This window comes from Elephas maximus, chromosome 1 (genome assembly GCF_024166365.1).
Source record: "Elephas maximus indicus isolate mEleMax1 chromosome 1, mEleMax1 primary haplotype, whole genome shotgun sequence".
Classification (NCBI taxonomy): domain Eukaryota; kingdom Metazoa; phylum Chordata; class Mammalia; order Proboscidea; family Elephantidae; genus Elephas; species Elephas maximus.
This window is the reverse complement of record NC_064819.1, coordinates 66,990,216-67,018,121: the sequence shown is the minus strand read 5'-3', so window position 1 is coordinate 67,018,121 and position 27,906 is coordinate 66,990,216. Positions and strand designations below refer to the sequence as shown.

The 27,906-nt window shown below is 51.8% G+C and overlaps 1 protein-coding gene across 2 annotated transcripts in view; it reads right to left on the bottom strand.

Annotated features, from left to right (window-relative positions):
* CDKAL1 (CDK5 regulatory subunit associated protein 1 like 1) overlaps positions 1–27,906 on the bottom strand; it is a 794,624-nt gene that overhangs the window by 247,539 nt on the left and 519,179 nt on the right. For both annotated transcript variants that reach the window (XM_049876026.1, XM_049876110.1), the window contains one exon: positions 24,794–24,939. In XM_049876026.1, the coding sequence (XP_049731983.1) occupies positions 24,794–24,939 (146 nt within the window). The remainder of the gene's footprint in view (positions 1–24,793; positions 24,940–27,906) is intronic.

Sequence of the window (27,906 nt, the reverse complement as noted above, 5' to 3'; positions counted from 1 at the left end):
CATCCACACAGGGAGAACTGAGCACACGGGCGCTGAGGGTGAGCTCCTGATGAGCACGGGAAGCAACAGCGACCAGTACCGACTCCTTCTCCTTCTGCCTAGAGCGGACCATCCAGACAGGGAGAACTGAGCACACGGGCGCTGAGGGTGAGGCTCCTGATGAGCACTGGAAGCAACAGCGACCAGTACCGACTCCTTCTCCTTCTGCCTAGAGCGGACCATCCACACAGGGAGAACTGAGTACACGGGCGCTGAGGGTGAGCTCCTGACGAGCACGGGAAGCAACAGCGGCCAGTACCGACTCCTTCTCCTTCTGCCTAGAGCGGACCATCCAGACAGGGAGAACTGAGCACACGGGCGCTGAGGGTGAGGCACCTGACGAGCACGGGAAGCAACAGCGACCAGTACCGACTCCTTCTCCTTCTGCCTAGAGCGGACCATCCAGACAGGGAGAACTGAGCACACGGGCGCTGAGGGTGAGGCTCCTGACGAGCACGGGAAGCAACAGCGACCAGTACCGACTCCTTCTCCTTCTGCCTAGAGCGGACCATCCACACAGGGAGAACTGAGCACACGGGCGCTGAGGGTGAGGCTCCTGACGAGCACGGGAAGCAACAGCGACCAGTACCGACTCCTTCTCCTTCTGCCTAGAGCGGACCATCCACACAGGGAGAACTGAGCACACGGGCGCTGAGGGTGAGCTCCTGACGAGCACGGGAAGCAACAGCGACCAGTACCGACTCCTTCTCCTTCTGCCTAGAGCGGACCATCCAGACAGGGAGAACTGAGCACACGGGCGCTGAGGGTGAGGCTCCTGACGAGCACGGGAAGCAACAGCGGCCAGTACCGACTCCTTCTCCTTCTGCCTAGACCGGACCATCCACACAGGGAGAACTGAGCACACGGGCGCTGAGGGTGAGGCTCCTGACGAGCACGGGAAGCAACAGCGGCCAGTACCGACTCCTTCTCCTTCTGCCTACAGCGGACCATCCAGACAGGGAGAACTGAGCACACGGGCGCTGAGGGTGAGCTCCTGACCAGCACGGGAAGCAACAGCGACCAGTACCGACTCCTTCTCCTTCTGCCTAGAGCGGACCATCCAGACAGGGAGAACTGAGCACACGGGCGCTGAGGGTGAGGCTCCTGACGAGCACGGAAAGCAACAGCGACCAGTACCGACTCCTTCTCCTTCTGCCTAGAGCGGACCATCCACACAGGGAGAACTGAGCACACGGGCGCTGAGGGTGAGCTCCTGACGAGCACGGGAAGCAACAGCGACCAGTACTGACTCCTTCTCCTTCTGCCTAGAGCGGACCATCCACACAGGGAGAACTGAGCACACGGGCGCTGAGGGTGAGCTCCTGACGAGCACGGGAAGCAACAGCGGCCAGTACCGACTCCTTCTCCTTCTGCCTAGAGCGGACCATCCAGACAGGGAGAACTGAGCACACGGGCGCTGAGGGTGAGGCTCCTGACGAGCACGGGAAGCAACAGCGACCAGTACCGACTCCTTCTCCTTCTGCCTAGAGCGGACCATCCACACAGGGAGAACTGAGCACACGGGCGCTGAGGGTGAGGCTCCTGACGAGCACGGGAAGCAACAGCGACCAGTACCGACTCCTTCTCCTTCTGCCTAGAGCGGACCATCCACACAGGGAGAACTGAGCACACGGGCGCTGAGGGTGAGCTCCTGACGAGCACGGGAAGCAACAGCGACCAGTACTGACTCCTTCTCCTTCTGCCTAGAGCGGACCATCCACACAGGGAGAACTGAGCACACGGGCGCTGAGGGTGAGCTCCTGACGAGCACGGGAAGCAACAGCGGCCAGTACCGACTCCTTCTCCTTCTGCCTAGAGCGGACCATCCACACAGGGAGAGCTGAGCACACGGGCGCTGAGGGTGAGCTCCTGACGAGCACGGGAAGCAACAGCGACCAGTACCGACTCCTTCTCCTTCTGCCTAGAGCGGACCATCCACACAGGGAGAACTGAGCACACGGGCGCTGAGGGTGAGCTCCTGATGAGCACGGGAAGCAACAGCGACCAGTACCGACTCCTTCTCCTTCTGCCTAGAGCGGACCATCCAGACAGGGAGAACTGAGCACACGGGCGCTGAGGGTGAGGCTCCTGACGAGCACGGGAAGCAACAGCGACCAGTACCGACTCCTTCTCCTTCTGCCTAGAGCGGACCATCCACACAGGGAGAACTGAGTACACGGGCGCTGAGGGTGAGCTCCTGACGAGCACGGGAAGCAACAGCGGCCAGTACCGACTCCTTCTCCTTCTGCCTAGAGCGGACCATCCAGACAGGGAGAACTGAGCACACGGGCGCTGAGGGTGAGGCTCCTGACGAGCACGGGAAGCAACAGCGGCCAGTACCGACTCCTTCTCCTTCTGCCTAGAGCGGACCATCCACACAGGGAGAACTGAGCACACGGGCGCTGAGGGTGAGGCTCCTGACGAGCACGGGAAGCAACAGCGGCCAGTACCGACTCCTTCTCCTTCTGCCTAGAGCGGACCATCCACACAGGGAGAACTGAGCACACGGGCGCTGAGGGTGAGGCTCCTGACGAGCACGGGAAGCAACAGCGGCCAGTACCGACTCCTTCTCCTTCTGCCTAGAGCGGACCATCCACACAGGGAGAACTGAGCACACGGGCGCTGAAGGTGAGGCTCCTGACGAGCACGGGAAGCAACAGCGACCAGTAACGACTCCTTCTCCTTCTGCCTAGAGCGGACCATCCAGACAGGGAGAACTGAGCACACGGGCGCTGAAGGTGAGGCTCCTGACGAGCACGGGAAGCAACAGCGGCCAGTACCGACTCCTTCTCCTTCTGCCTAGAGCGGACCATCCACACAGGGAGAACTGAGCACAGGGGCGCTAAGGGTGAGCTCCTGACGAGCACGGGAAGCAACAGCGACCAGTACCGACTCCTTCTCCTTCTGCCTAGAGCGGACCATCCAGACAGGGAGAACTGAGCACAGGGGCGCTGAGGGTGAGCTCCTGACGAGCACGGGAAGCAACAGCGACCAGTACCGACTCCTTCTCCTTCTGCCTAGAGCGGACCATCCAGACAGGGAGAACTGAGCACACGGGCGCTGAGGGTGAGGCTCCTGACGAGCACGGGAAGCAACAGCGGCCAGTACCGACTCCTTCTCCTTCTGCCTAGAGCGGACCATCCAGACAGGGAGAACTGAGCACACGGGCGCTGAGGGTGAGGCTCCTGACGAGCACGGGAAGCAACAGCGGCCAGTACCGACTCCTTCTCCTTCTGCCTAGAGCGGACCATCCACACAGGGAGAACTGAGCACACGGGCGCTGAGGGTGAGGCTCCTGACGAGCACGGGAAGCAACAGCGGCCAGTACCGACTCCTTCTCCTTCTGCCTAGAGCGGACCATCCAGACAGGGAGAACTGAGCACACGGGCGCTGAGGGTGAGGCTCCTGACGAGCACGGGAAGCAACAGCGGCCAGTACCGACTCCTTCTCCTTCTGCCTAGACCGGACCATCCACACAGGGAGAACTGAGCACACGGGCGCTGAGGGTGAGCTCCTGACGAGCACGGGAAGCAACAGCGACCAGTACCGACTCCTTCTCCTTCTGCCTAGAGCGGACCATCCACACAGGGAGAACTGAGCACACGGGCGCTGAGGGTGAGCTCCTGACGAGCACGGGAAGCAACAGCGACCAGTACCGACTCCTTCTCCTTCTGCCTAGAGCGGACCATCCAGACAGGGAGAACTGAGCACACGGGCGCTGAGGGTGAGCTCCTGACGAGCACGGGAAGCAACAGCGGCCAGTACCGACTCCTTCTCCTTCTGCCTAGACCGGACCATCCACACAGGGAGAACTGAGCACACGGGCGCTGAGGGTGAGGCTCCTGACGAGCACGGGAAGCAACAGCGGCCAGTACCGACTCCTTCTCCTTCTGCCTACAGCGGACCATCCAGACAGGGAGAACTGAGCACACGGGCGCTGAGGGTGAGCTCCTGACCAGCACGGGAAGCAACAGCGACCAGTACCGACTCCTTCTCCTTCTGCCTAGAGCGGACCATCCAGACAGGGAGAACTGAGCACACGGGCGCTGAGGGTGAGGCTCCTAACGAGCACGGAAAGCAACAGCGACCAGTACCGACTCCTTCTCCTTCTGCCTAGAGCGGACCATCCACACAGGGAGAACTGAGCACACGGGCGCTGAGGGTGAGCTCCTGACGAGCACGGGAAGCAACAGCGACCAGTACTGACTCCTTCTCCTTCTGCCTAGAGCGGACCATCCACACAGGGAGAACTGAGCACACGGGCGCTGAGGGTGAGCTCCTGACGAGCACGGGAAGCAACAGCGGCCAGTACCGACTCCTTCTCCTTCTGCCTAGAGCGGACCATCCAGACAGGGAGAACTGAGCACACGGGCGCTGAGGGTGAGGCTCCTGACGAGCACGGGAAGCAACAGCGACCAGTACCGACTCCTTCTCCTTCTGCCTAGAGCGGACCATCCACACAGGGAGAACTGAGCACACGGGCGCTGAGGGTGAGGCTCCTGACGAGCACGGGAAGCAACAGCGACCAGTACCGACTCCTTCTCCTTCTGCCTAGAGCGGACCATCCAGACAGGGAGAACTGAGCACACGGGCGCTGAGGGTGAGGCTCCTGACGAGCACGGGAAGCAACAGCGACCAGTACCGACTCCTTCTCCTTCTGCCTAGAGCGGACCATCCACACAGGGAGAACTGAGTACACGGGCGCTGAGGGTGAGCTCCTGACGAGCACGGGAAGCAACAGCGGCCAGTACCGACTCCTTCTCCTTCTGCCTAGAGCGGACCATCCAGACAGGGAGAACTGAGCACACGGGCGCTGAGGGTGAGGCTCCTGACGAGCACGGGAAGCAACAGCGACCAGTACCGACTCCTTCTCCTTCTGCCTAGAGCGGACCATCCACACAGGGAGAACTGAGCACACGGGCGCTGAGGGTGAGCTCCTGACGAGCACGGGAAGCAACAGCGACCAGTACCGACTCCTTCTCCTTCTGCCTAGAGCGGACCATCCAGACAGGGAGAACTGAGCACACGGGCGCTGAGGGTGAGGCTCCTGACGAGCACGGGAAGCAACAGCGACCAGTACCGACTCCTTCTCCTTCTGCCTAGAGCGGACCATCCACATAGGGAGAACTGAGTACACGGGCGCTGAGGGTGAGCTCCTGACGAGCACGGGAAGCAACAGCGGCCAGTACCGACTCCTTCTCCTTCTGCCTAGAGCGGACCATCCAGACAGGGAGAACTGAGCACACGGGCGCTGAGGGTGAGGCTCCTGACGAGCACGGGAAGCAACAGCGACCAGTACCGACTCCTTCTCCTTCTGCCTAGAGCGGACCATCCACACAGGGAGAACTGAGCACACGGGCGCTGAGGGTGAGGCTCCTGACGAGCACGGGAAGCAACAGCGACCAGTACCGACTCCTTCTCCTTCTGCCTAGAGCGGACCATCCACACAGGGAGAACTGAGCACACGGGCGCTGAGGGTGAGCTCCTGACGAGCACGGGAAGCAACAGCGACCAGTACTGACTCCTTCTCCTTCTGCCTAGAGCGGACCATCCACACAGGGAGAACTGAGCACACGGGCGCTGAGGGTGAGCTCCTGACGAGCACGGGAAGCAACAGCGGCCAGTACCGACTCCTTCTCCTTCTGCCTAGAGCGGACCATCCACACAGGGAGAGCTGAGCACACGGGCGCTGAGGGTGAGCTCCTGACGAGCACGGGAAGCAACAGCGACCAGTACCGACTCCTTCTCCTTCTGCCTAGAGCGGACCATCCACACAGGGAGAACTGAGCACACGGGCGCTGAGGGTGAGCTCCTGACGAGCACGGGAAGCAACAGCGACCAGTACCGACTCCTTCTCCTTCTGCCTAGAGCGGACCATCCAGACAGGGAGAACTGAGCACAGGGGCGCTGAGGGTGAGCTCCTGACGAGCACGGGAAGCAACAGCGACCAGTACCGACTCCTTCTCCTTCTGCCTAGAGCGGACCATCCACACAGGGAGAACTGAGCACACGGGCGCTGAGGGTGAGCTCCTGACGAGCACGGGAAGCAACAGCGGCCAGTACCGACTCCTTCTCCTTCTGCCTAGAGCGGACCATCCACACAGGGAGAACTGAGCACACGGGCGCTGAGGGTGAGCTCCTGACGAGCACGGGAAGCAACAGCGACCAGTACCGACTCCTTCTCCTTCTGCCTAGAGCGGACCATCCAGACAGGGAGAGCTGAGCACACGGGCGCTGAGGGTGAGCTCCTGACGAGCACGGGAAGCAACAGCGACCAGTACCGACTCCTTCTCCTTCTGCCTAGAGCGGACCATCCACACAGGGAGAACTGAGCACACGGGCGCTGAGGGTGAGCTCCTGATGAGCACGGGAAGCAACAGCGACCAGTACCGACTCCTTCTCCTTCTGCCTAGAGCGGACCATCCAGACAGGGAGAACTGAGCACACGGGCGCTGAGGGTGAGGCTCCTGATGAGCACTGGAAGCAACAGCGACCAGTACCGACTCCTTCTCCTTCTGCCTAGAGCGGACCATCCACACAGGGAGAACTGAGTACACGGGCGCTGAGGGTGAGCTCCTGACGAGCACGGGAAGCAACAGCGGCCAGTACCGACTCCTTCTCCTTCTGCCTAGAGCGGACCATCCACACAGGGAGAACTGAGCACACGGGCGCTGAGGGTGAGGCTCCTGACGAGCACGGGAAGCAACAGCGGCCAGTACCGACTCCTTCTCCTTCTGCCTAGAGCGGACCATCCAGACAGGGAGAACTGAGCACACGGGCGCTGAGGGTGAGGCTCCTGACGAGCACGGGAAGCAACAGCGACCAGTACCGACTCCTTCTCCTTCTGCCTAGAGCGGACCATCCACACAGGGAGAACTGAGCACACGGGCGCTGAGGGTGAGGCTCCTGACGAGCACGGGAAGCAACAGCGACCAGTACCGACTCCTTCTCCTTCTGCCTAGAGCGGACCATCCACACAGGGAGAACTGAGCACACGGGCGCTGAGGGTGAGGCTCCTGACGAGCACGGGAAGCAACAGCGGCCAGTACCGACTCCTTCTCCTTCTGCCTAGAGCGGACCATCCAGACAGGGAGAACTGAGCACACGGGCGCTGAGGGTGAGGCTCCTGACGAGCACGGGAAGCAACAGCGGCCAGTACCGACTCCTTCTCCTTCTGCCTAGAGCGGACCATCCACACAGGGAGAACTGAGCACACGGGCGCTGAGGGTGAGGCTCCTGACGAGCACGGGAAGCAACAGCGGCCAGTACCGACTCCTTCTCCTTCTGCCTAGAGCGGACCATCCAGACAGGGAGAACTGAGCACACGGGCGCTGAGGGTGAGGCTCCTGACGAGCACGGGAAGCAACAGCGGCCAGTACCGACTCCTTCTCCTTCTGCCTAGACCGGACCATCCACACAGGGAGAACTGAGCACACGGGCGCTGAGGGTGAGCTCCTGACGAGCACGGGAAGCAACAGCGACCAGTACCGACTCCTTCTCCTTCTGCCTAGAGTGGACCATCCACACAGGGAGAACTGAGCACACGGGCGCTGAGGGTGAGCTCCTGACGAGCACGGGAAGCAACAGCGACCAGTACCGACTCCTTCTCCTTCTGCCTAGAGCGGACCATCCAGACAGGGAGAACTGAGCACACGTGCGCTGAGGGTGAGGCTCCTGACGAGCACGGGAAGCAACAGCGGCCAGTACCGACTCCTTCTCCTTCTGCCTAGACCGGACCATCCACACAGGGAGAACTGAGCACACGGGCGCTGAGGGTGAGGCTCCTGACGAGCACGGGAAGCAACAGCGGCCAGTACCGACTCCTTCTCCTTCTGCCTACAGCGGACCATCCAGACAGGGAGAACTGAGCACACGGGCGCTGAGGGTGAGCTCCTGACCAGCACGGGAAGCAACAGCGACCAGTACCGACTCCTTCTCCTTCTGCCTAGAGCGGACCATCCAGACAGGGAGAACTGAGCACACGGGCGCTGAGGGTGAGGCTCCTGACGAGCACGGAAAGCAACAGCGACCAGTACCGACTCCTTCTCCTTCTGCCTAGAGCGGACCATCCACACAGGGAGAACTGAGCACACGGGCGCTGAGGGTGAGCTCCTGACGAGCACGGGAAGCAACAGCGACCAGTACTGACTCCTTCTCCTTCTGCCTAGAGCGGACCATCCACACAGGGAGAGCTGAGCACACGGGCGCTGAGGGTGAGCTCCTGACGAGCACGGGAAGCAACAGCGACCAGTACCGACTCCTTCTCCTTCTGCCTAGAGCGGACCATCCACACAGGGAGAACTGAGCACACGGGCGCTGAGGGTGAGCTCCTGATGAGCACGGGAAGCAACAGCGACCAGTACCGACTCCTCCTTCTGCCTAGAGCAGACCATCCAGACAGGGAGAACTGAGCACACGGGCGCTGAGGGTGAGGCTCCTGACGAGCACGGGAAGCAACAGCGACCAGTACCGACTCCTTCTCCTTCTGCCTAGAGCGGACCATCCACACAGGGAGAACTGAGCACACGGGCGCTGAGGGTGAGGCTCCTGACGAGCACGGGAAGCAACAGCGACCAGTACCGACTCCTTCTCCTTCTGCCTAGAGCGGACCATCCACACAGGGAGAACTGAGCACACGGGCGCTGAGGGTGAGCTCCTGACGAGCACGGGAAGCAACAGCGACCAGTACTGACTCCTTCTCCTTCTGCCTAGAGCGGACCATCCACACAGGGAGAACTGAGCACACGGGCGCTGAGTGTGAGCTCCTGACGAGCACGGGAAGCAACAGCGGCCAGTACCGACTCCTTCTCCTTCTGCCTAGAGCGGACCATCCACACAGGGAGAGCTGAGCACACGGGCGCTGAGGGTGAGCTCCTGACGAGCACGGGAAGCAACAGCGACCAGTACCGACTCCTTCTCCTTCTGCCTAGAGCGGACCATCCACACAGGGAGAACTGAGCACACGGGCGCTGAGGGTGAGCTCCTGACGAGCACGGGAAGCAACAGCGACCAGTACCGACTCCTTCTCCTTCTGCCTAGAGCGGACCATCCAGACAGGGAGAACTGAGCACAGGGGCGCTGAGGGTGAGCTCCTGACGAGCACGGGAAGCAACAGCGACCAGTACCGACTCCTTCTCCTTCTGCCTAGAGCGGACCATCCACACAGGGAGAACTGAGCACACGGGCGCTGAGGGTGAGCTCCTGACGAGCACGGGAAGCAACAGCGGCCAGTACCGACTCCTTCTCCTTCTGCCTAGAGCGGACCATCCACACAGGGAGAACTGAGCACACGGGCGCTGAGGGTGAGCTCCTGACGAGCACGGGAAGCAACAGCGACCAGTACCGACTCCTTCTCCTTCTGCCTAGAGCGGACCATCCAGACAGGGAGAGCTGAGCACACGGGCGCTGAGGGTGAGCTCCTGACGAGCACGGGAAGCAACAGCGACCAGTACCGACTCCTTCTCCTTCTGCCTAGAGCGGACCATCCACACAGGGAGAACTGAGCACACGGGCGCTGAGGGTGAGCTCCTGATGAGCACGGGAAGCAACAGCGACCAGTACCGACTCCTTCTCCTTCTGCCTAGAGCGGACCATCCAGACAGGGAGAACTGAGCACACGGGCGCTGAGGGTGAGGCTCCTGATGAGCACTGGAAGCAACAGCGACCAGTACCGACTCCTTCTCCTTCTGCCTAGAGCGGACCATCCACACAGGGAGAACTGAGTACACGGGCGCTGAGGGTGAGCTCCTGACGAGCACGGGAAGCAACAGCGGCCAGTACCGACTCCTTCTCCTTCTGCCTAGAGCGGACCATCCAGACAGGGAGAACTGAGCACACGGGCGCTGAGGGTGAGGCTCCTGACGAGCACGGGAAGCAACAGCGACCAGTACCGACTCCTTCTCCTTCTGCCTAGAGCGGACCATCCAGACAGGGAGAACTGAGCACACGGGCGCTGAGGGTGAGGCTCCTGACGAGCACGGGAAGCAACAGCGACCAGTACCGACTCCTTCTCCTTCTGCCTAGAGCGGACCATCCACACAGGGAGAACTGAGCACACGGGCGCTGAGGGTGAGGCTCCTGACGAGCACGGGAAGCAACAGCGACCAGTACCGACTCCTTCTCCTTCTGCCTAGAGCGGACCATCCACACAGGGAGAACTGAGCACACGGGCGCTGAGGGTGAGGCTCCTGACGAGCACGGGAAGCAACAGCGGCCAGTACCGACTCCTTCTCCTTCTGCCTAGAGCGGACCATCCAGACAGGGAGAACTGAGCACACGGGCGCTGAGGGTGAGGCTCCTGACGAGCACGGGAAGCAACAGCGGCCAGTACCGACTCCTTCTCCTTCTGCCTAGAGCGGACCATCCACACAGGGAGAACTGAGCACACGGGCGCTGAGGGTGAGGCTCCTGACGAGCACGGGAAGCAACAGCGGCCAGTACCGACTCCTTCTCCTTCTGCCTAGAGCGGACCATCCAGACAGGGAGAACTGAGCACACGGGCGCTGAGGGTGAGGCTCCTGACGAGCACGGGAAGCAACAGCGGCCAGTACCGACTCCTTCTCCTTCTGCCTAGACCGGACCATCCACACAGGGAGAACTGAGCACACGGGCGCTGAGGGTGAGCTCCTGACGAGCACGGGAAGCAACAGCGACCAGTACCGACTCCTTCTCCTTCTGCCTAGAGTGGACCATCCACACAGGGAGAACTGAGCACACGGGCGCTGAGGGTGAGCTCCTGACGAGCACGGGAAGCAACAGCGACCAGTACCGACTCCTTCTCCTTCTGCCTAGAGCGGACCATCCAGACAGGGAGAACTGAGCACACGGGCGCTGAGGGTGAGGCTCCTGACGAGCACGGGAAGCAACAGCGGCCAGTACCGACTCCTTCTCCTTCTGCCTAGACCGGACCATCCACACAGGGAGAACTGAGCACACGGGCGCTGAGGGTGAGGCTCCTGACGAGCACGGGAAGCAACAGCGGCCAGTACCGACTCCTTCTCCTTCTGCCTACAGCGGACCATCCAGACAGGGAGAACTGAGCACACGGGCGCTGAGGGTGAGCTCCTGACCAGCACGGGAAGCAACAGCGACCAGTACCGACTCCTTCTCCTTCTGCCTAGAGCGGACCATCCAGACAGGGAGAACTGAGCACACGGGCGCTGAGGGTGAGGCTCCTGACGAGCACGGAAAGCAACAGCGACCAGTACCGACTCCTTCTCCTTCTGCCTAGAGCGGACCATCCACACAGGGAGAACTGAGCACACGGGCGCTGAGGGTGAGCTCCTGACGAGCACGGGAAGCAACAGCGACCAGTACTGACTCCTTCTCCTTCTGCCTAGAGCGGACCATCCACACAGGGAGAGCTGAGCACACGGGCGCTGAGGGTGAGCTCCTGACGAGCACGGGAAGCAACAGCGACCAGTACCGACTCCTTCTCCTTCTGCCTAGAGCGGACCATCCACACAGGGAGAACTGAGCACACGGGCGCTGAGGGTGAGCTCCTGATGAGCACGGGAAGCAACAGCGACCAGTACCGACTCCTCCTTCTGCCTAGAGCAGACCATCCAGACAGGGAGAACTGAGCACACGGGCGCTGAGGGTGAGGCTCCTGACGAGCACGGGAAGCAACAGCGACCAGTACCGACTCCTTCTCCTTCTGCCTAGAGCGGACCATCCACACAGGGAGAACTGAGTACACGGGCGCTGAGGGTGAGCTCCTGACGAGCACGGGAAGCAACAGCGGCCAGTACCGACTCCTTCTCCTTCTGCCTAGAGCGGACCATCCAGACAGGGAGAACTGAGCACACGGGCGCTGAGGGTGAGGCTCCTGACGAGCACGGGAAGCAACAGCGACCAGTACCGACTCCTTCTCCTTCTGCCTAGAGCGGACCATCCACACAGGGAGAACTGAGCACACGGGCGCTGAGGGTGAGCTCCTGACGAGCACGGGAAGCAACAGCGACCAGTACCGACTCCTTCTCCTTCTGCCTAGAGCGGACCATCCAGACAGGGAGAACTGAGCACACGGGCGCTGAGGGTGAGGCTCCTGACGAGCACGGGAAGCAACAGCGACCAGTACCGACTCCTTCTCCTTCTGCCTAGAGCGGACCATCCACACAGGGAGAGCTGAGCACACGGGCGCTGAGGGTGAGCTCCTGACGAGCACGGGAAGCAACAGCGACCAGTACCGACTCCTTCTCCTTCTGCCTAGAGCGGACCATCCACACAGGGAGAACTGAGCACACGGGCGCTGAGGGTGAGCTCCTGACGAGCACGGGAAGCAACAGCGACCAGTACCGACTCCTTCTCCTTCTGCCTAGAGCGGACCATCCAGACAGGGAGAACTGAGCACAGGGGCGCTGAGGGTGAGCTCCTGACGAGCACGGGAAGCAACAGCGACCAGTACCGACTCCTTCTCCTTCTGCCTAGAGCGGACCATCCACACAGGGAGAACTGAGCACACGGGCGCTGAGGGTGAGCTCCTGACGAGCACGGGAAGCAACAGCGGCCAGTACCGACTCCTTCTCCTTCTGCCTAGAGCGGACCATCCACACAGGGAGAACTGAGCACACGGGCGCTGAGGGTGAGCTCCTGACGAGCACGGGAAGCAACAGCGACCAGTACCGACTCCTTCTCCTTCTGCCTAGAGCGGACCATCCAGACAGGGAGAGCTGAGCACACGGGCGCTGAGGGTGAGCTCCTGACGAGCACGGGAAGCAACAGCGACCAGTACCGACTCCTTCTCCTTCTGCCTAGAGCGGACCATCCACACAGGGAGAACTGAGCACACGGGCGCTGAGGGTGAGCTCCTGATGAGCACGGGAAGCAACAGCGACCAGTACCGACTCCTTCTCCTTCTGCCTAGAGCGGACCATCCAGACAGGGAGAACTGAGCACACGGGCGCTGAGGGTGAGGCTCCTGATGAGCACTGGAAGCAACAGCGACCAGTACCGACTCCTTCTCCTTCTGCCTAGAGCGGACCATCCACACAGGGAGAACTGAGTACACGGGCGCTGAGGGTGAGCTCCTGACGAGCACGGGAAGCAACAGCGGCCAGTACCGACTCCTTCTCCTTCTGCCTAGAGCGGACCATCCAGACAGGGAGAACTGAGCACACGGGCGCTGAGGGTGAGGCTCCTGACGAGCACGGGAAGCAACAGCGACCAGTACCGACTCCTTCTCCTTCTGCCTAGAGCGGACCATCCAGACAGGGAGAACTGAGCACACGGGCGCTGAGGGTGAGGCTCCTGACGAGCACGGGAAGCAACAGCGACCAGTACCGACTCCTTCTCCTTCTGCCTAGAGCGGACCATCCACACAGGGAGAACTGAGCACACGGGCGCTGAGGGTGAGGCTCCTGACGAGCACGGGAAGCAACAGCGACCAGTACCGACTCCTTCTCCTTCTGCCTAGAGCGGACCATCCACACAGGGAGAACTGAGCACACGGGCGCTGAGGGTGAGGCTCCTGACGAGCACGGGAAGCAACAGCGGCCAGTACCGACTCCTTCTCCTTCTGCCTAGAGCGGACCATCCAGACAGGGAGAACTGAGCACACGGGCGCTGAGGGTGAGGCTCCTGACGAGCACGGGAAGCAACAGCGGCCAGTACCGACTCCTTCTCCTTCTGCCTAGAGCGGACCATCCACACAGGGAGAACTGAGCACACGGGCGCTGAGGGTGAGGCTCCTGACGAGCACGGGAAGCAACAGCGGCCAGTACCGACTCCTTCTCCTTCTGCCTAGAGCGGACCATCCAGACAGGGAGAACTGAGCACACGGGCGCTGAGGGTGAGGCTCCTGACGAGCACGGGAAGCAACAGCGGCCAGTACCGACTCCTTCTCCTTCTGCCTAGACCGGACCATCCACACAGGGAGAACTGAGCACACGGGCGCTGAGGGTGAGCTCCTGACGAGCACGGGAAGCAACAGCGACCAGTACCGACTCCTTCTCCTTCTGCCTAGAGTGGACCATCCACACAGGGAGAACTGAGCACACGGGCGCTGAGGGTGAGCTCCTGACGAGCACGGGAAGCAACAGCGACCAGTACCGACTCCTTCTCCTTCTGCCTAGAGCGGACCATCCAGACAGGGAGAACTGAGCACACGGGCGCTGAGGGTGAGGCTCCTGACGAGCACGGGAAGCAACAGCGGCCAGTACCGACTCCTTCTCCTTCTGCCTAGACCGGACCATCCACACAGGGAGAACTGAGCACACGGGCGCTGAGGGTGAGGCTCCTGACGAGCACGGGAAGCAACAGCGGCCAGTACCGACTCCTTCTCCTTCTGCCTACAGCGGACCATCCAGACAGGGAGAACTGAGCACACGGGCGCTGAGGGTGAGCTCCTGACCAGCACGGGAAGCAACAGCGACCAGTACCGACTCCTTCTCCTTCTGCCTAGAGCGGACCATCCAGACAGGGAGAACTGAGCACACGGGCGCTGAGGGTGAGGCTCCTGACGAGCACGGGAAGCAACAGCGGCCAGTACCGACTCCTTCTCCTTCTGCCTACAGCGGACCATCCAGACAGGGAGAACTGAGCACACGGGCGCTGAGGGTGAGCTCCTGACCAGCACGGGAAGCAACAGCGACCAGTACCGACTCCTTCTCCTTCTGCCTAGAGCGGACCATCCAGACAGGGAGAACTGAGCACACGGGCGCTGAGGGTGAGGCTCCTGACGAGCACGGAAAGCAACAGCGACCAGTACCGACTCCTTCTCCTTCTGCCTAGAGCGGACCATCCACACAGGGAGAACTGAGCACACGGGCGCTGAGGGTGAGCTCCTGACGAGCACGGGAAGCAACAGCGACCAGTACTGACTCCTTCTCCTTCTGCCTAGAGCGGACCATCCACACAGGGAGAACTGAGCACACGGGCGCTGAGGGTGAGCTCCTGACGAGCACGGGAAGCAACAGCGGCCAGTACCGACTCCTTCTCCTTCTGCCTAGAGCGGACCATCCAGACAGGGAGAACTGAGCACACGGGCGCTGAGGGTGAGGCTCCTGACGAGCACGGGAAGCAACAGCGACCAGTACCGACTCCTCCTTCTGCCTAGAGCAGACCATCCAGAGAGGGAGAACTGAGCACACGGGCGCTGAGGGTGAGGCTCCTGACGAGCACGGGAAGCAACAGCGACCAGTACCGACTCCTTCTCCTTCTGCCTAGAGCGGACCATCCACACAGGGAGAACTGAGTACACGGGCGCTGAGGGTGAGCTCCTGACGAGCACGGGAAGCAACAGCGGCCAGTACCGACTCCTTCTCCTTCTGCCTAGAGCGGACCATCCAGACAGGGAGAACTGAGCACACGGGCGCTGAGGGTGAGGCTCCTGACGAGCACGGGAAGCAACAGCGACCAGTACCGACTCCTTCTCCTTCTGCCTAGAGCGGACCATCCACACAGGGAGAACTGAGCACACGGGCGCTGAGGGTGAGCTCCTGACGAGCACGGGAAGCAACAGCGACCAGTACCGACTCCTTCTCCTTCTGCCTAGAGCGGACCATCCAGACAGGGAGAACTGAGCACACGGGCGCTGAGGGTGAGGCTCCTGACGAGCACGGGAAGCAACAGCGACCAGTACCGACTCCTTCTCCTTCTGCCTAGAGCGGACCATCCACACAGGGAGAACTGAGCACACGGGCGCTGAGGGTGAGGCTCCTGACGAGCACGGGAAGCAACAGCGACCAGTACCGACTCCTTCTCCTTCTGCCTAGAGCGGACCATCCACACAGGGAGAACTGAGCACACGGGCGCTGAGGGTGAGCTCCTGACGAGCACGGGAAGCAACAGCGACCAGTACCGACTCCTTCTCCTTCTGCCTAGAGCGGACCATCCAGACAGGGAGAACTGAGCACAGGGGCGCTGAGGGTGAGCTCCTGACGAGCACGGGAAGCAACAGCGACCAGTACCGACTCCTTCTCCTTCTGCCTAGAGCGGACCATCCACACAGGAAGAACTGAGTACACGGGCGCTGAGGGTGAGCTCCTGACGAGCACGGGAAGCAACAGCGGCCAGTACCGACTCCTTCTCCTTCTGCCTAGAGCGGACCATCCAGACAGGGAGAAGTGAGCACACGGGCGCTGAGGGTGAGGCTCCTGACGAGCACGGGAAGCAACAGCGACCAGTACCGACTCCTTCTCCTTCTGCCTAGAGCGGACCATCCACACAGGGAGAACTGAGCACACGGGCGCTGAGGGTGAGGCTCCTGACGAGCACGGGAAGCAACAGCGACCAGTACCGACTCCTTCTCCTTCTGCCTAGAGCGGACCATCCACACAGGGAGAACTGAGCACACGGGCGCTGAGGGTGAGCTCCTGACGAGCACGGGAAGCAACAGCGACCAGTACCGACTCCTTCTCCTTCTGCCTAGAGCAGACCATCCAGACAGGGAGAACTGAACACACCGGCGCTGAGGGTGAGGCTCCTGATGAGCACGGGAAGCAACAGCGACCAGTACTGACTTCTTCTCCTTCTGCCTGCAGCAAGCGATGAAATGGACCAGCGGTTAGGAATTGAGGCTGTTCTGGGGCAGGAGCTAAACGTGGATATTTCGTATACTTGGGTCTGGGAAAGCAGGATACGTAGGAGTAGAAACGAGAGCTTTCAAAGCTTCTGAAACACTGCAGACTATGTAGAGGACAACAGCTGTGTAGCACATACTAACCACAGGTAGAGTATTTCACTTTAAAATGTGCATTTGTGCCTATATCACTAAGAAGCTGGGGTGTAACTGAAGGTGTTGGTACAGACAAGGCGCTCATCACTTCTATTTGCAGCTTTTCTTCTAGTGGCCACATGCAAACACAGCTTCCTTATCATTCCCTAACCAGTGGGTCTGGATCTGGAGGAACAGGGAAAGTAAGGAGGGGAATGCTGACTATAGAAAGATGCCTTAAATCTCTAGGAGGAGGCATGTATAATTTTAAATTTTATTATTTCATAACCTAGTACAACTTTTAACTGGAAAATCATCATCATCCCTACTGTTTCCAGAAATTATCCTGTTTGGAAAGGCTAAATGTCCAACGATACCTCTTTTTATCCCCCTCCACCATATTACCCAAAGTGCCACCAAAGTGCCTAGCCCAGCGCCTGCTTACAACAGGCAACACTCACTGATATTTGGCCCTTAACAGTCTCATTTTCCTAAAACTACACTGTCACCTGGTTTTCATGGTGTTATTTCCTCTTGGGTCTCCTCCTACACTGGCCTGACCCTGCCTTTTCCTACTCTTTCACAGAACCCATTTTCCATTTGCATCTCTTTAATATTGGTGTTCCCTAGACTTCTTAGTCATCCATTTTCTTTCTTCTGGATGATCTCATCCAGAAGATGATTACTCTCAAGCATTTATCTCTAGATCCATATTCTTTACAGCCTACTAGGGCTTTCTCCTGGGTTTTTCACACAGGCATTTCAAACTCAGTAAGTCCAAAAGCAAACTCTTTTCCACTCAAATCCCTCTTTCCTCTAATCCCTTCCTTGGTTAACTACACCACCTTCTACCACGTCTTACTTGAGATAAGACACCAAACAGCCATCCTTGATACTCATGCGTGCCTTCCTCATCCTCCCTCCTCAGCACAGACTATAAATTTTATGTCCTCAATATTTGTGGTATCCACTTCCTTGTCTCCATTGCTAGAGCCACCTGCCTTAGAGTAGACCAACAGTATCACACACAGGTTAAGAGTACTATGCCAGGAATCACATGCCTTGGGTTCTATCACCAGCTGCATGACCTTGGCAAATTATTCAACATTCTTGAGCCTTGGGGATCAAAAAAGTTAATATACCAAACGTTCTTACAGCAGTGCTTGGCACAAAAGCAAACATTAACTAATATTGGCTAATAAAACCAAAAATACTAAATTGAACCCATTGTTGTTGAAATAATAATCAAACTAATAGCTAATATAGCTAACTAATATAAGCTATTAGCTTTTATTACTATTACGATATTAACATCTAGCTGTTTTTATTGGTGCATTTATTACGGTGCTGGCACAAAACTGATAAATGGAAAAAATGTATCATTTAATTAATGTGTGTTACTGGCAATCAGTGGAGTCCTTTGGTGGTACAAATGGTTAAGCACTCAGGTTATAGGTTTGAATCTACCCAGAGTTGCCTCAGAAGAAAGGTCTGGCAATCTAGTTTTGAAAAATCAGCCACTGAAAACTCTACGGAGTACAGTTCTACCCTGATACACGCAAGGTTGCCATGTGTTGGGATCATCTCAACAGCTACTGGTTTTTGTTTTTGTTTTTTTTTATTGGAATCAGTGAAAAGATCTCTAAACAGCAGAAACAGAGGCTCTAGTCCCAGTATGCATTAATTCACTGTGGGCTTTTAACAGTCTTTTGAGCCATTCTGAACCGCGATATTCCCTTTATAAAGTGCACATTAAAATACTTGTCCTACCTATTTGGCTAGACTGACACATGTGAATATCATAAGACAGTATGCAAGTCCTATGTAATATGTATTCTGGCAACAAAAGGAAACTTCTTACTATCAGTATACTACTTCCTGGGTATGTGGCTTGACCCTGATGTTTACGACACAATATTCAGGTAGGGAAAATTTACAAAGGGTTAAGGGAAAATAGCTTCCTGGCTTCTGAAAGGAACAATGCAATTATATTAAAGTAAAGACAGAAGGTTAGAAAGGATGAGATTCCTCTCTGAGCAGGCTAGAAGGAAAATAGAAAGCTAAAATCAATGGCAGATGTAATTGCCTTCAAACCAATATGTCAAACTTGAGGGAGTCTCAAAATAATGCCGTATTTTAGATGTGGTGTCAACATTTATTTAGCATATGACCTACCAAGTATAAATATGTTAAAACGTTGAAGAAGAAAAAAAGTGAATATGTTTTTCTACTGGATGAGTGTCTCAATAATATGTATTTATTCTCCTGAAAAAAAAAAAAAAAAGAATTCTAAAAGTAGCAATGGAAAAGAATACAGCGTCACTACTTCAGAAGGAAATCTGGCAAAACAGAAAATAGTGAACGAGGCCTTAGAGACACCAAAAATAACAACCTAATTAAAAATATTAGACTGATGAAATAAAGCCAGAAAGCATCTTTGAGGGAAGCATTTTGTCTAAATTATTTTGGAGGTGGTTATGCAGTGGACAGAAACACATCTGGGAATGAAGGCATCTGGGAGGAAACTTATTATCCAATCCTTGCTGAATCATTTGTTTGCTTTTTTTTTTGTTTTGCAATTTCTGTTCTAAGAAATGCTGCTACCGATATTTCCAAGCCACTAGGAATAAAAAGCTAAAATGGAGCAAAATACAAATTTAACATAACTGTCTTCTATCAGATTGCACTCCAGTAGATACACATAAATGATAGAGACTTGATACACATAAATGATGGAGACTAATGAAAGGAAGAAAAGTCACTCGGGGTGTTAATGAGTTAATCTCAATTTTTGCAGATAGACTGGGAAAGTAGGTCATAAGGCAGGCTGGACAATATGAGATAACTCTGTGACTCACAGAAACCACCCTGCCAAAGTATTCCTTCCTTCATGCCCTTGTTGCCCCTTCACTGTCTGAGTCTACAGTGCAGGGATCAGAGGACAAAGCTTTCTCTACACGGATGCCACTTTCATTCTAGTCTGTTCCCTCCTTCCCCCCAATAGACTTCCTTTGCTCCTGAGTGCTCATTAATTATTGGCTGGGACAACTGACTGAGCAATCTCTGGGTATTGTAAACTTGGGTGTGGTGGGAGGCAGGGGAAGATAAGAGTGGGAACCATGGTGCTAAGGGTTAATATTCTATACGCAACAAGATAAATTAACCCAGAAGTACACAGAACACTGACAAATGACAACAGCAAATTCTGAGAGATGGTTAATATCATGGGGCTAAAAATCAACACAAAGACACTACAGAGAGATACAAGTTACTTTAGATCAATGCAGCTTACGTCAAACACATAACTGTTCATTAATTCATTCAAAATATATTTATTGAGTGAGAGATGGACCCTGTTTCTCAATTTTAAGGTCTAGTTAATATACACCAAAAAGCCAATGGAATTTCAACAAAATAACTGCGTAAACAGATAGGGTTTTTAATTCATAAACTGCTTCTTTTTTAAAATGTATCTATCAGTAGGGCATTCTTCCATATTTCTTTCACACTTTAATGTGTGATGTTGAGGACTCAGAGACTCTTTTACATAGCATTAGAAACACATGCTTGAGAGAGTAACTCTACATGTTGCTACTTTCTGAATCTATGTTAATACAAGGTTTATGTTGGGGAGTAATCACGTGAATTCCCTGCTACTGAAATGAGGGCGGGGCGGGGAGGGGCTCATTTAAGCCTGTGGTGAAGGCCCCAAGGCCCTGGGAACCCTAGTTATATAATCCTCAACATATCAAAGTGAAAAATCCTCCTAGTGGGAAATAACTCTCCTAATTACATGACAAACAAAAATGAACGACTCAAGTTGTACACTTTTTTTTTATTCCAGTGATGTGTTAAGAAGACAGCAGAGAAACCAATTACGTGACAATTGAGGAAAGTAGTAAAATTTACAATGTATATATTTAAAAGATATAAAAAAACAGACTCTCTCTAAAAGCAGGATTTCACCTCTCGCTTTGTTCTACGTAGTTCTTTCATATCCCTATGAGTCCCATTATGTATTTTAGGAACTCATCTTATTCATTTAAATAAAAGCATCCACTTACTTAGTTAATTTTCAACTGGATTAATAAATCTGAATAAAATAATTTAAGTCAGAGACGACTGTCTGCTCTTGACCAGCTGTTTAAAATTAGTATATTAAGTACTTCAGACACTTTTCTTTGCAAAGGTTGTGTGATTTAATCAACTCCCACATGCCTCAACATGTGCCAGCACTACTAGGTTATCTTCAATCCAGCTGCTGTTATGGTAATCGCTGCCAACTTTCAAACAACTGAAGAGAATAATGAATCAGCTTCAAGTTGGCTCATACGTAAACTTATATTGCTCCCAGCTAAAACATGGGCCAATTTCAACTGCAAAGAAAATTAATTAAAAAGATTTTGCCTCCCCTGTTTGAGAAGCGTGGCGCCACTAATACCACTAAGTTAGTCAGCTTAAAAGCCTGCTGCTTCAGGTAAGCTGCCATAGTTTGAATTTTGGTCTTAAATGCTGTAGGTTACTTTAAAGATCGGATTTTTTTTTTTTTTTTTTTTAAAGAAAAAGATGAGGAAATGCCTTGCCCCTAATTCATAACATGAGTATTGGAGAAACCTCAAATGCTGGAGAAATAAAAATGTGACTTATTTTGATAGAGGCTCATTACAAAAAAAGGCTTCAAAGACTTTAGAGGAAACAAGAGATGCAAATGAAAAATGTTGTTTTTGTATTTAAGATTTAAAAAGTAGATAGAAGAAAACAGATGCCCAAACGTAAGCCATGAGCACTTTATGAATGAGGATTCAACACAAAATAGGGCAATGTGATAGAGTATTAGGCCTCCTTTTTCTAAGAATGGAAATACCGTATTGAATTTTAATAACCACCGGACAAAACCATTTTGTGCTGGATCACTTATTGGGACTAGTGGTTTCACAGAAACCCCTGAAACTTTGCTATTTCTAAAATAAGTACTAATCTATTTGGCACAATGTGATGGTAGTTTTTAAAGAGAAAAAAATAAGCTAAAGTGTAAGAGCAGAGAATCTGCTTAGAACATTTCATTTATTTCTATATGTTCATCAGAGTTGAAAATTATTCACTAAGAAAGACTTCTCAGAGAGGATAAGAAAACTCTTTTTCACTGAGATCAGAGCAGAGTGGATGCCTCTCCTTTGGGGAGTGTGGCTGTACAAGCCTTCACAAGCAACAGGATGGAATAAATAAAATATACAATCCTATGATTCCGATTCCTAACTCGAGCCATGGTATTTTCAATTACCTCATGTGCATGCGAAAGCTGGACAATGAATAAGGAAGACTGAAGAAGAATTTGAATTCTGGTGTTGTTGAAGAATACTGAATATACCAAGGACTGCCAGGAGAGTGAACAAATCTGTCTTGGAAGAAGTACAGCCAGAGTGCTCCTTAGAAGCGAGGACAGTGAGACTTTGTCTCACTTCCTTTGGAAATATTATCAGGAGTGACCCCATTCATGGAGGACATCATGCTTGGTAAGCGAAAAAGGGTCAGTGAAATAGAGGAAGACCCTCAGTGAGATGGACTGACACACTGGCTGCAACAATGAACTCGGACATAGCAACAATTGTAAGGATAGTGCAGGACCAGGCAACATTTTATTCTGTTATACACGCGGTCACTGTAAGTTGGAACCAACTCAATGGTGCCTAACAACAACGATTCTGATGAACTTTCTAAAACTATGTTAGGATCACTTTATTAGCAGTACTAATCTCATTTCTTTCTCCATAAGGCACCTGAAATTTTCTTAGTCATCTGCTGTATAGACCAGGGATATCATATTGGCTGCCTGCTACAGCATTGCAATAGATCTTAGTTATAATCAAGTGTGAAATTATATACCGGCTTCTTCCTTCGTCGCATAGACAGAATACGATACAGAGTTAATTAAAAAAAAAAAAAAAAAAAAACTCCTGGAAAATTCTAACTATTTGGACTCATAATTTATACTTCCAGTGATCCATAGCACTTGAAAACTGAAATTGGGGATAGATGTGTGTAAAACCAGGTGTCTTCTCTGGGGATCTCCAATATCATCTCCTCAAATTGCTGATATTTCTGGTGCTAGAAATACTTGAGATCCTTGGGTGGAGCAGCTGGTTCTGAGATCCTCCAGCATGTTGGAATGGTTCTAGAATAGCTAGAGATGCCACAGGGCAACTCAGAATCCAAAGGAAAGACCAGAAGCTTAGGCAAGAAACTACTTTCTAAATCTTCAGCGTGATCATCTTTTGACCTCTATATAGTTTATGGATGCTGCTGAAACTTTTGAAGATGCAACAGATTTAACAGGTCCATCTTCAGAGCAACATAAAAGGCTAGAACTTGTTGTGAAATTGTTGCCCATGTTGAGTAGCCACAGTGATTCCCAAAACAACCGAGTCAGCACTCATCCAAATGGAGGTAAAAGAGAGGTGTTGATTCCTTAGCCTCATTTAATCACATTAATACAAGAAACTATTTGGCAAGTGTTCTGGTCTATTCTGCACAACAGGGTGCATGTCCACGCTTGGCAAAATATTGTGCAACAAGTATGAATTGTGCACATTACTTGCTACTGCTTTAATAAGCAAGAGGCAAGGAATTTCACAGGTGCAACAATTTCTTTGCAATTTTGACAATATTCCACTCACCAGTGCCAGCGTGCCCAAAAGGACTCTCTAACATGAGACAAGTCTGCATACGATAAGGTAGAATAAATGCAAAGAAGGAATATATGACAACAATAGACATCTAACATGAAAATCCTTACTCTTTAGCCTTGACTTCAGGTCTGCTCAAGATCTGAAAGTATTAGAGATGGTGCGATCCATTATTATACTGATTTCTACTTTGATGGCTATATATATCTAATAATTACAATTATGAATTCTTGAAATAAACGCACCATCTATTCACTGATTTGAATATTTGAACAATTAGCTTGAAATTTTAGTACTTAAATGCACACTAAGTGTATTTATCTCTGGTGGTTAGGATAATCAAGAAATGCCTAAAGGTGGGAAAAAAAAATTAGAAAGCCATGTAAAGGAAAGATGAAGAAGGAAGGAGAAAGTAAATAGATGAAGAAAAAGTTTTAAAAGAATTATAAATAGTCAGGATAAGTGACTAATTAAAGGTGGAAAAAATAATTGCTTACAGTTTGTATAAAGCAACCATATCTTTGACATGGTACAAAGGTACATAATTATAAACAAGAAGATGGAAATAAAAAGTTGTATCTTAATTAAGAAAAACAACACAGAAAAATTATGGAAAATAGGAAGACCCATGCCACAAATATGCAAAGATAATTGACATATCCCCAGAGGGCAGAACATTGCCCCATATGTGAGGAGGTTCTGCGCAACCTTGGCCAGTACTTCTATTTCCTGCCACGTATAATCACAGAAGGCAATCAATGTTCTGTGAGGATGAGGAGGAGGACCTTTGAAGAACATAATTATGGGCTGCAAGTGTTTTCTGTGGAAGCAAAATTATCATTCATTTCTGAGGTTGTGTAAATATGCCTTAATTTTGGTCAGTAATAATCTGAACTTTAAAAAATAGAAGCCCAAAGCCTCCTTACAAATCACAACTAAACTACATGGATTCGTGTGTGAAAATGAAGACATTCCAGATACTCTTCAAAAAAAAAAAAAAGCACTATTTAGTAGGAAATAATCTTTCGTAGTGACATGATTTGGCCTACCTCCATGTCAAAACCAGCTCACAACTTCAAAAAACCACATTAAAGGAGATTTGAGCACAGAAAAGCTAAAGCCGTTTTCATCTACCAGGTCAGGTATAAAAACAATCACGATTCACATAATCTTAGAAAGACGGGCAATCTTACACAAATTAATGGTGTGTCATGTACAGATGGAAGGTGGATATAGACCGAGGAGAAAGAAGAAACCACATCAAGGGTACCTAAGGAAACACGAAGGCTTTGAAAGCTGTGAAAAAGTCTCACCCTCTCTCGTATCTTTAATTGCGAGGCCACAATAAGTGCATTTTGCCACATGCTTTTGAAAGTAAAAAAGACATGGTTATTTCCTTAAATACTAACAGACTTACTTCTCTTTCAGAAAATCCACTACTCTTTTGAAGTCAGCCACACAGTATTCTCTTTTCATTTCCATGAGTACAGTGTCAGAGGCAGACTGGACTGGTATATGCAGAAAGGCGTAGACTCTGGGGTGATTAAGGATTTTCGCCATTTCCTTAAAAAAAAAAAGAAGGGGAAAATATTAATCATTTTAATGCATCACAGAACAGTTTCCCTCAGATCAACACTCCCATGTGTAAGCAAATAAATAAACGTGGTCGAAAACAGACCTATCATAAAAAAAAATAAGAGGCTCTTAAAGTGACTGTCAAATGGCAATCTTCTTTGATGACATTTAGGAATTTAATACCACTTTTGGAAGATTCCACCTGAGGATTATTTCCTCATATTCACCATCACTCTTAGGTGATAAAACAGAGGGGGAAAAAACCATGTAATGCCTAAAGATTTTTCCATACTTCAAGATAAACATCATTCCTCTCTCCCCTCAAAGAAATTTTATGTTCTGTCTTGTTACATTAGCAAGAGAAGCAACAATATTTAAGACCAACAGTTGAAGCCCCATAATCCTGTGTACTTGAAAAGCGAAAGTTTCTGAAATTTAGGGTAAGTCAACACTTTTTTTTTTTTAAATGCTGGAGGAGAAAAAGAACTCTACAACTCACCTGCTTCCTCTTCATATTTCAATTTCCCGTCAGTTAATGACATATTTTTTTGAGCATCTACTATGCACAAGGCACAGTTCCAGACAAGGGGCCAGCCAGTTCACCACTGGTTAACTACTGACATCAACCTTTAAGTTGTTCCAGAGTTCAAAAAGAGAAAGAAGGGGAGAACAGGAAGGAAAATCTATCTTGGAAAGTTAAATGGAACGAATCTGAGTGAAATAAATGAGGAAACAGAGAATATTTTAAAATTCCTCCAAGGATAACAAAATAGAGTGATCAAACTGTGGTAACCTAAGCATTTATACAAGCAATGAGAACACTGACTAATTTAGCCCTTCTTCACTGCTGCATGTTGTCAGGACATCACTTTGAGAGAGAGGGTGTGACAAGGAGAGGGAGAGAGCAAGCAGAGTCCAACAGTGGTAAAAATGTCAAGAAAGGAGATGCTCTTTAATAACTTGCACGTGCTCAGTGATTTTTAGTTTTCAAAGTACTGAACTTTCACATCTGTTATCTCATTTCATCCTTAGAACAATATTTTGAGGGATCTTATGGAGTCAAAAAAAAAATTCCATATATACAGTCACCTCATAGTTATTCAGGGGGCAGTCATGCATATGGATCAACCATATCCTCTGTTTCTCGATTTTCTTTATATTGACTGTGAATGCTAGTATTTTTACTAAAGAGCCCAGTGGAAGAAAAGGCAGGTTAACTCAAACCAGTTCCCTTCTTAGTAACAGCTTAGTTGTTTTTATAAATCCTATGGAAAAGAAAATCAAATTACGAAATGAAATTACTTGTGGATGTCTATTCTCCATACATTCACTAACCAGAAATTAATGGGCATATATACCTTGTTATTATAGACTACTCAATTGGAATTGGTGCTAAAGAATTTCTTGTCAAGCAGGAAAATAACTGGTAAGACATAATCTAAAGGTTCCCTGTTAGGCTTCTTGGCTGGGTTTTTAGTCAGGAGGCTTTTCATGTCCTTATTCAGTACGTAGTATACATAAGACGGTGTGAGGCAGAGCAACGCTGACCATTATGTACCCTATAATAAACATGATGGTCTTTTTCTTTGATTCTCTGCCTTTCACATTTTTTACTACTGAAAATTAAGACTCCAAAAAAAAAAAAAAATTAAGAAAAATGATTGTACAAAGATCTTTGTTTTTCTAAAGGGGCAGGATTCACAGTTTCAGATGGCTTTCAGCATATCAGTTGGAGCTCTGGTGGTGCCATGGTTAAGAGTTCAGCTGCTAACCAAAAGGTCAACAGTTTGAATTCACCAGCTGTTCCTTGGAAACCCCATGGGACAGTTCTACTTTGTCCTAGAGGGTCGCTATGAGTTGGAATTCACTTGATGACAACTGGTTTTGTTTTGTTTTTTTATTGTGAGAAATGACACTTTAACACATAGTTGTCAGTGTTGTTAGCTGCTGTTGACTGGGCTCCTACTCACAGTGGCAGACTATTGTGATCCACATGGTTTTCACTGGCTGACCTATGGAAGTAGATTTCCAGGCCTTCCTTCCCAGTCCAACAGAAGTCTGGAAGCTCCACTGAACCCTGCTCAGCATCATAGTAACACGCAAGCCTCCAGACTTTGTGAAATGAAACTTCACTCCTAATCTCTGTTCCTTGCTTGATTTCTAGAGAAATGGCAATAGTGATAATGCCCACATAATAGGGCCATTGTGAGAATAAGATAATCGGGTATGCACTTACATAGCAAGCACTCAACATGTAACTTATTTAATATTCTTCTTCCTTGGAAACTATTTAAAGTCCATGGTAACACAATTTCAATTGATTAATGGGAACTTATCAATACATAGAAAAGTTTTTCAATGAGCTGGTTCTCTAACTAGCATTTGAAGGAGAAAGAACGTGTACTGAGTTGGTTTAAGTAAATCTGAAAGGGGCTTACCAGCAAAGGTGACCCTGAGCCAGAAAGGGTAGCAGTTTCTCTTGGAAACACTCAGGGTGGCCTGTTACTCTAAACAGGATACTGTGCTAGATGGAGCATTTCCCTGTTACAGTATGACAATTTACAAATTAAAATGTTAATAGCAAACAAGAAGGATAAATCTAGCGGTTGTTTTCCTTTGGTTCTCAAGATATAACTCTCCCCACTAGTAATTACCTTCAGCTTCATATTACATACAGACTTTGCAACTTTATAATGTTAGGTACTAGAACACAAAATAAACATAAACTTGCCCCTTAATTAAGGTCTATGTTTCTGCCACTAAAAGAATCATGAGTTAACATAGAATAATGTACCCCAGAAGGAGACCTGGTGGTGCAGTAGTTAAGCGCTCAGCTGCTAACTAAAAGGTTGGCAGTTTGAAGTCACTGGTGGCTCCATGGAAGAAAAGACCTGGCAATCTGTTTCCATAAAGATTACAGCCTAGGAAACCCTATCGTACAGTTCTACCCTGTCC